The sequence below is a fragment of the Typopeltis vanoorti genome, chromosome 19 (genome assembly GCF_054136105.1).
Source record: "Typopeltis vanoorti isolate ZY-2024b chromosome 19, IOZ_Tvanoo_1.0, whole genome shotgun sequence".
Taxonomy (NCBI): Eukaryota; Metazoa; Arthropoda; class Arachnida; order Uropygi; family Thelyphonidae; genus Typopeltis; species Typopeltis vanoorti.
The window spans coordinates 95,555,119-95,565,026 of NC_143567.1; the positions used below are offsets into that span (position 1 = coordinate 95,555,119).

General features: G+C 32.3%; 1 protein-coding gene across 1 annotated transcript in view; it reads left to right on the forward strand.

The window, feature by feature from the left end:
- sel (canopy family protein seele) overlaps positions 1-9,245 on the forward strand; it is a 50,169-nt gene extending 40,924 nt beyond the window's left edge. Inside the window, exons 5-6 of the mRNA XM_090409370.1 lie at positions 2,750-2,858; positions 9,044-9,245. Of these exons, the coding sequence (XP_090265496.1) occupies positions 2,750-2,858; positions 9,044-9,102 (168 nt within the window). The 3' untranslated portion in view covers positions 9,103-9,245. The remainder of the gene's footprint in view (positions 1-2,749; positions 2,859-9,043) is intronic.
- Positions 9,246-9,908: the final 663 nt, after the last annotated feature.

A 9,908-nucleotide genomic window follows, 5' to 3' on the forward strand; every position in this document is an offset into this window, starting at 1 on the left:
ATTTACAGGAGGTCAAGAATACAGCAGTCCAAAAGTGCAACTGAAATACAAGATCTGAAAATACTGAAGTCTTGACTGATAAAGACCAATTTGAAGGAAAACTTTCAACAGGAATTTAGTAAATGTACACTGCTTGTACACCTCTTGAGGGTATACATATCAGGAATTTGATGATGAAATCTTCTTTCAGTATTATTTTAACATGATGTTTTCCAATTTATTTACTCTGGTTTGTTCACCAGATGTATAAAAACAAATTTCATATGTTTTAAATGCATTTACTATTACAATATTTGGCATCTTTTAAATCTTCAAATCAGCAGAATGAAACAAGACATTTTACTGACAATATCTGAGGAATTAGAATTTGCACTATTTTCAAATACTTGCATTGAAAATCATCATCTTAAATGTATATTTATAAATAATGTGATTTTCAATGCAAGTACTTGAAAAGTGTACATTTATTAAATTTCTGTCGAAAGTTTTCCTTCAAATTAGTCTTTATCAGTCAGAATTCCAGTATTTTCAGATCTTGTATTTCAGTTGTCTGGCATTTTTTGACTGTATTGATCCAGCAAGATCTCGATCTCCTGTAGATTGTTTTCCTGGCAATAAAAGGCATCAAACACCTATTTTGCTAATCTTTCCTATCCTTTTCAAGTGGTCATACTACCTGAGATTAGCTCTGCTCACACATTTCTGAATTATAACAATCTTGGTTTCCTTCCTAATATCTTTTTTTTTTTTTAATGATTCTGCCATTGATACCATCTGTTCACTCCCCTGATTTTTCTTGAAACTCTCATATGAGGTCTGTAGTCTTTGATCAAGTGTTTTATTTGTAATGTAGCTGTCAGCTCGAATAAGTTAAAACTGGCTTGAACATTGTCTTGTATATAACTAGTTTAGTATTTTGAGTAACTTCTCTCTTTTCCCATATCTCCAATAAGCAAAGCTGTCCAGAACAGAATAATAATGTTATTCTGTTCTGCTCTCCAGAACAGAATAAGCAAAGCTCTCCAAGCTTTGCTTATTCTGTTATTTATTTTCATAGTTAGTACGCCATTTTCACTAAAAATTGTGCTCGAATAGTTGTTTTACTTATTCTATAGGGTCTCCCTTTCAAGATGCTGCTGATGCTTTCAATGTTTTATTGTTGCTTTTCATGCTAGATTTGCTATAGTAGTTATTTCAGTTCAATTAAGATAACCTGAAGGCTTTTACTGGATCCATATAGATGATGAATAAAAGTGGAGATAGCATGCATTTTGTTTTGTTATTTATTTTATTAGTATTTTTTTTACACCTGATTTTACATCAAATCATCTTCCTCTACCTCTTTCAGTTCAAATTGATGACTTAAAATTATGTAGCTCGATATAATGTCCCGTACTATATAAAATGTACTGCAAGATCTACCAAATGTAAATACTTATCCTTATTACATTCCCATTATTTCTCAACTGTTGGTCTTAAAATGAAAATCTGATTCCAACTAACCCATATTTGACTTCAGCCCAGTTTGTTTTTTCTCAAGTTTCTCCTTCATAATTTTTCTTTGACTGCTCTGGAGTATACTTGCATGAATCCTACCTAGAAAACTCAGTAATGGAATTCCTCTCTAACTCTCCATTGTTTATTTTAATTTTTATGGACAGATACTTTGAAAACCCTGATTTAATAAGTAAGATGACAAAATCTTTAACATTTGTTAAATGTACACTGTAGCAGAATTTTCTGTTTGCTTGGTGGGGGGAAGGTAAAATGTCAAATCCATCTGTGAAAAATCTTGTAATTTCTGTAGTCACCAAGTTTGTTTATTTACACCTATTGACAGATTTTGCTAGTTTCACACTTGCAGTTTAAACACTTTGACACTTTTTTTTTTATAGAAAATGAATTGTAACATCCATAAATCAAGACAAGGAATATGTCTCTCATGACTTATTTGTTTTGAGACTTTCCTTCTCTTCTACTAAGACTCATTTTTAGTTCTGTAAATGGGTAGAGCATTGAGAAAGCAAAATTTAAAGTAGAAATTTTGAAGATAATGATTTTCATTTCTCAAAATGGCTCAGTACTAAAAAATGCATGATATCAGTGGTGTTGAGGGAATGTGAGGTGTATGATTTTGTGGTACAGTACACTGTGCATTTCATGGGTTTTGATTTATTGTGAATTTTTAATGTCACTTTTGTAAAAACATAATCACTGAAATGGAGAATATAAGTTTCACATAATGGATCATTTTAATTATATTTCCTGAAAATTTCTGATGAATTTAAAAAACTGCTCTTTAGGTTCAGTCATTGAGTTTTTAGCCATTTATTTTATACTTTATCATATTGAAAGATACACAAAGGAATTTTTCTATTTTTAAGGTTTAGGATCAGATATTTTGAACTTATGACAAATTAAATGGCTTTGCAATAAAGCAGAGTGAGCTGACTGATTTTTTAAAATTTTATGTAGTTTTATTATTATTATTATACTTGTTTTGGGGAAACGCTTCTTACTTGATTCCTTATGAGCCTAACTATAGGCTCATAAGGAATCAACGTTTGATTTTTTTTTTTTTTTTTTTAACTTAAAATGTTTGATGGATGAATAGCATTTTGTGTCAATTTGTCAACTTCTTATTAGGAATTATGATTTTAATTAACCTGTAGATCCACTAACCTTTCTATATTTTGAATGAAATATCTGGATGCTATTTATAGTATTGATAATTTGTTTTGATTTCAAGTGTGAAGACCTTATAGGGGACCATGAGGATGATATTCTAAAAATATTTCTTAGATCTTCAAAATCAACATCTCATTCTTCCAAGATTAGATTATGCAAGAAAGCTGCTGGTAAGTTTTATTTTATTTTTTTTAGTTGTAACTACTAATATTTGAAAATGATATAATAGCCTTTGAAAGGTTTTAGCTCAGTAACTCAACTAAATATGTAGATTTTCATTGAATCCTACCCACTAAAGGTTAAATTATCATATAATTTAGTAGCATGGGCTAAGGTTAGAGAATCTAGAAAACCTTGTTCTGGAGTGAAACATAGAACTTTTTTCAAGCCACTTCAGGCCACCATCCAGTAAGTATGATGGTGGTCTCGCACTGAGTAGTGAAATTCATCTTCTACCTGAAGGCATTAGCCAACTTCCATGCCCATGGGTTAGGATTTGAAATTCCAAACTTGTTGGTTGGAGATCTGGTAAGTTATCCACTTAGCTGATAAATATAGTTTCTGAATAAATATACCTTTTGTATTTTATAAACTTAGTTAAAACCCTAATAAACAAAAAGAAAAGTTTCATATATGCATTTAGTCTCATATCACCTTGACCTAATTTCACAAATTGGTGTGGCATTCATTTTATTCAAATAGCATGCCTCATATTAGAGAAGCATTATGCTTTTCATATTAATGAGTTGGGGGGGGGTACCATTGTTAAAATGGCCATTATTTGTTTCCACTAAGAAGTCATTCCTTCTTATTAGAAAGCAGTTATCGGAGGAAACAATGTCAAAACAGTTTGGCAGTCAAATTTTAATTTGAATAAGGATTTTTATTTAAATTAGTTTTCAGTTCCACTTTATGGATACCTCCAAGGCTTCATTATTTTCAGAATTTGGATTTTTTGCTATGTGTGCATATTGAATTGCATTCATATTACATCCTGATTTAGAAATAATATGCTAGTCCCTATTTCATTATTATTATTTTATGTCATTTCCATGAGGTCCAGAGACTCATCATGGGAGATCCAAATTTACCATTATATTATTATATTTTATAATTATTTTATATTATTCAATGTGCGAGGGTTGTTCAATAAGTAATAAGACTAATTTTACTGTCATGGAACCACTCATCACAATATTAATTTCTGTGGAATAAAGAAATGTTGCTGTCTTTATTAACAAAAGTGGTTGATAGATGGCATATACGGGCTGATGTGCCAAAGTGTCATGTGACTAAACACAAGCTTGTTTTGGCACGCCTACGACTGCGACCAGTCGTCGAAATGGAAGCGTCCTTGGAACAGCGTTATGCGATTAAATTTTCTGTGCATTTGCAAAAATCAGCATCGGACACTTTTAACATGATACATGAAGCTTTCCACGATGTAGCAATGTCGAGGGCAAGTGTTTTTCGCTGGCATAAAACTTTTAAGGAAGGAAGGAAGGCAAAATATGGAAGATCTTGAACGTGAGGGAAGACCTTCAGTGTCCATCACAAAGACAATGATCAACACAGCAGCGATTATCATCAAGGAGGATCACAGAATTGCAGTACGCCAGCTGCATGTTGTCCTGAATATTTCTGTGGGAAGTGTTCACTCAATCATGGCTGAACATTTGGGACTGAAACGTGTTTGCACCCGATGGATTCCCAAACTCTTGACACTGAAGCAAATGCAGCATCAAGTAGATGTGTGCACAGAATGGAAAGAAAGACTGGAACAAGAAGGCGACAACTTCTTAAAATGCATCATTGCAGATGAAGCTTCGTTGTATCACTATGACCCTACAATGAAACAACAAAGCAGTGAATGGAAGCATCCATCTTTGCCTACCCCCAAGAAAGCAAAAACTGTAAAATCGGGTGGTAAAGTTATGACCATAATGTTTTTTGACTACGAAGGCATTGTTTACCAACACACTGTAGAACCCAGAAATACTGACAATGGCTCATACCATGCAGATGTTTTACGGATGATGGTACAGCACGTCAAAAGGAAGTGTCCATTGCTGAAGAATGGCTTCTTATTGCACCGCGATAATGCAAGTCCACATATTGCTGGTTGTGTAGTGGACGTTTTGCAGAAGAAGAAGAACATAGATATCCTACCACACCCTCTATACAGTCCTGATCTCGCACCGTGCAATTTCTGGCTGTTTCCTCAGCTCAAGAAACCACTAAGAGGCCGCCATTTCGAAAGCAACAAAGCATGTGTAAAAGCTGCAGAGGCAGTTTTGAAAGAATTCAAAAAAATGGGACTTTCACATGTGTTTAAGAAGTGGATGCAACGTTGGGACAAATGCATCGCGTCTCACAGTAGTTACTTCGAAAAAGACCATGTAAATGATGACGATTAAAGGTAATCTGTTTCTGTATAAATATAGTCTTATAACTTATTGAACAGCCTCCGTATATTATTCTTCCCTATTAGGGAATGGAAAAGAAGATAGCTTTCTAAATGTGGAACTGTTATTTAGCAGAAACGTGAACATTTCTTTTTCTTTTTTTTTTACTCGCATTGCACACTGTTTTTACTTGAATAAACTACATCCTTATTTATTCATATGTTAACTTAAAAATAATGCATTAAAATGTTTAATTTTTTTTTATTTTAACATGCTTTCATGACATGTTAGAATGGTTTGACTAGCCAAAGTTGGTATAGATTGAACCAGCAGTTATTTAGCATTTGAAAGATTTCAAATGTTCTTCATGCAGTTTAAGAGCAGGGAATATAGTATGAAATGAACAAAGTATATAAAATATAGTGAGATACATTTTGCACATTTATGTTTAGTCACAGTTTTTTATAGTGATATATCAAGACCATTCAATCGTTCTAATGCTAAAGATGAGCCTCCAAATAAGTCATTTATTGGACAGTACTATGCACTAGTTGCATTCAGCCACACGATGGCCGATAGTTTGGCATTGAAGCCTTTGTCATCACATGCCTCTGTTTTAGAGTAGCTCCATTTCTATATTAAATCAGCACATCTTCCAAGTTCATTCTTACTTAATTTACACTACCTATGGTGGGAGAAAATTAAAGCCTGTGGTCAGTTCTGCAGGTTTAACATTGATTATTGGACATTTTCCACTCCATTGGTTATGCTTCATTAGTTATATAATTATTGGAGACTAAATTTATGATATAACATTGGGGAAGGAGTGTAAGCTTTTAATCTTTGTTGTACTGCATTTATAGTATACTCATGTATTAGTAGATTTTGAGTTAATATAATTTTGTTGTATTCTTTTAGCATTCTTCCTGATATTTATTTTCCACACTCTTAACCAAAGTCTTCCCATGACTTTTTTTTAGATACTTTTACACATAGCTTAATTCTCTTAGATTTTTCTCTGTAAGACACCTGCCAACTTATTTATAGGAACTTTTGGTATGATTTCTTCTTTTTCAGGACTGCTTCTTTAAGTTTTTGTGTCTGCCATGGTGTTCTTATTTTTCTATCCTTGCAGACAACTTCACCACATACCTCCATAGCTGAATCAATCAATGTATTCTTCAGAGTTTGCCACTGAGAACCCCAAGGTTTGGTTCTTGTTTTCAACTAGTTTCATTTTTGATTCAATAATGTTTGTGTAGTCGAGTCTACAATTTACTTGTAAAAGTTGCTCAACTTGAATTCTTTTTAAAATTTTCTTACCTACTGTTCTTTTGAATGTGATATCCATTTTACCCTGCATAGTACTAAGTAATGGTCACTTCCAATTTCAAATCCTCTGTACACTTGTATCCTGAACGAGTATGAAGATATCACTATCAACAATGACACAGTCAACGAAGCTTTTCTTATATCTTGTCTTCCCTCCATGTGAACTTGTGCACATCTTTGTTGAAGCATGTTAGTAATGACTAGTCTGTGTCCTGAACAGAAATCCAGTAAATACTTACCATTATTATTAGCTTTGTCCTTTTCTCCAAATTTTCCCAAAATGTTCCTGTGTGTCTGGTGGGATTCATTTCCCACTCATCTGTTCAGATCTCCAACAATGACCACTTTTTCCATTTTTTTATCACCTGCCTGTTCTGATGACTCAAAAAATTCTTCCACTTCTTCCTTAGAGGAACCTTTTGTGGGACCATAGGCACAATACATTTCATTGTCCATGTCCTCATTTTGAAGTTTGCCCGCATAACTCTACTTGAAACTTATCTTCATGTTTGGTGTTGAATGTTATCAATATTTCTTCCTTTCCTTGATAATTATTGCCTGAAAATAACATCCTATACTTATTATTTAGGAAGATCTGACCTGTTTTTGTTTTCTTCGTCTCAATAATACCAATTATGCCATGTAGTACTTTTACAATTCTTCTGCAAGTTCGATTTCCTTTCCATTAATATTCCTTATATTGATGGTTTCTATCTTAAATTTTTCTGATGCTGGATTTATTCTTCTTTTCACTGTTCACCCTGGTTCCCTGACAAAAACAGCAGGGGCCTTGTTTAACTGGGCAATGCCCCAGTCCTCATGAAATCTCATAATGTTTACCATCATATGCATTTGTGTTTAAGACAATAGATAGTACAATTTAGTCAGCTAAGTCCCAAATTGCCAGCCTATCCTCGTTCATTCAGTGCCTAGTAGATACCTAATAATAGGGTGTATCGCGAAGGTGAGGATTGGACATTAGATCAGAAGCTGCAGTTGGTTCTCTGCATTCCTGAAATGCAATGTGGAGGTTTCCTAGTTATTTAGTTATCCTTAAGTGACCCCATATTAATATCTTTCTTGTACAAATTCTTTACATCTTTTTTTCACTCCTATTTTTTCTTTCATTTAACTTTTGCTGAATTACTTTTCACTACTCCCAAATAAGGAATAAGCTTTCCTGTAACTTCAATTATCTTTCTAAACAGATCTGTTGTTGTTCTTGTAATGTTACATTCTTTAGTTTCCTTGCACTTTTGTTTAGATGTATTTATCTTTTCTAGCCAGTCTCTGAAAATCTGCATTCAACTGTCCAGCTCATTCAACCTGAAATCTCATTTTTCTTCTGTGATTTGAATAACTTCTTCTGACAGCCATTTACAATCTTTTTCTTGCTAATTTAATCAGATTCTTCTATTCTGCATTGTATATTTTGTTTCTTCCCACAGATCTAATTCTCTTCCCATCTTATCTAAAATTTTTAACTTCTTTTCCAACTTCTACTTTAAATGCTTTATTTATATTGTTTAAATCAAATCTGATACAGACCCTTTGTTTTTTTCTTAGTCCTTCAGTTTAACTTCAGCAATCAGTAATTCACAATCTGTTCAGTCTGCACCTGGTAGTGTTTTTGTTGCTTTCATAATACGATCTTCTGTTGTCAACAGTGTAATATATCTGGTTTCTGTATTTTTCATTTGGTGAAGTCCATTTGTACAGTTTTCTTTTATGTTGTTGAAAGTAAGTCTTTGCAATGAAGAAATTATTTTTTAAACACAAAACTCTGACATCCTCTCTCCTGCTTCATTCCTCAGTGCTGAACTAAATTTTCCAGTGATACCTTCTTTTTTCATCCATTTTTGCATTCTACTCACCATATATCAATAGAAAAGCTGCCTTATCAGTACTCTACACTGTGTTGCAATCTACTGTAACATTCTTCTACCTCTTCTTAACATTGCATATGTAGTGGGTGGTGCATACACCTGTATGAGTATGACATTTTTGGATATACCTTTATTATGATTTGTATTATATTATCAGAAAAGTAGGTTGTATCCCAAAATGTAAAACTTGTATGACCAGAGTATTAATGAATCTTGATTAATAATGAATCATTTCTTTCTTTGCTAGTTTTAATAATAGATTACAATAAGGCAAAATAAATGATGGAATAGACAGTTGAGAATAACTTAGAATGGTCTTAAGCATACTTTAGTTTAAGAACATCTATAAACTCATGGTGTTGATTCCTGCAACATTATTTGTAGTGAATTAAGTCTGACACTCAGTAGTACATGTTGCACAAATCACACTGTTTTATTGTTATACTTAAACTGAAATAGTCTATTTCATTCTGTTTGTTTTAACTTCTCATAGCCTATCATCACACTAATGATGACATTGATACTAGACCAAAATTGATACAGACAATATAAACAAATTATGTAAGGTAATAAATACTGTTAAATATTTTGCTGGAATATTTAGGATTATATTCCTGATGCTGTTAGAAACATAGCACAATCATGATGTTTTACTGCAGAAAATTATATCACTTAGTATCTACATATATAAAAGAAACATGTTTTTTTTTTTTGTTTTTTTTCTCCCCTTAGGTTTATGTAAAAATGTTAGTGGATTAGAGGATGATGCTGATTCACATGAAGAACTTTGATGTGGATTTCACAATTTGTAATAGTTAAACTAGTTTTGATATCTGGTATTTATTATCTGTTTGGTGTATTTTCATAAATATCCTTTATATGTGTTCTTCTTTTTCGTTCTTTACTGGTTTTTAATAAAACATGAATTAAAGTACTCAAATGTTATCCTTTTAATATTATCTAAAAATGAATGTAATCTTTTTTAAGGAAATTTTTGCATTTTGAAATACTTCCTTTTTTATGTCTTATTATACAAAGAAAGGAAAGTAAAAAATCCTTTGTCTTTTACACAAAGCTAGTTTCCTGGATGTAAAGTGAAATTTCTACATTTCTTAGTCTTTTAATTTTTTTTCTATTACTGAAAGAGACCAAGGAAAAAAGTACTGTATTTTTCAATAGATAATGTGCATGTTATCTATACAAAAAAGTCTAAATTCATTAAAAATGAACATGCACAGTATACATTTGAAAAGTATGAGAGGTAAATCAAATGTAATAACAAAACTAAGGTAGAAGTATTACTTAATATTTATTGAACATTACACTATTCAAATCAAAAATTCTTCATCAGCCTCAATATTGAAAGACTCAATTGCGTTAAAAATTTCGTTTTTAACACAATTTAACGGTATTTCTTTAGCTTCATAATCATTGTCACTGGACACCACTGCATTCCCTTGTGCTTTAATGAAACCATTTCTAACACTTACAGCGGTCCAACTTTCTACAATCCATGTAACTATATCTTTATATGACATTCTTTTCATCTGCCCTGTTTTGTTATATTCATGGATGCCATTCATCATCTAGTCTTCCC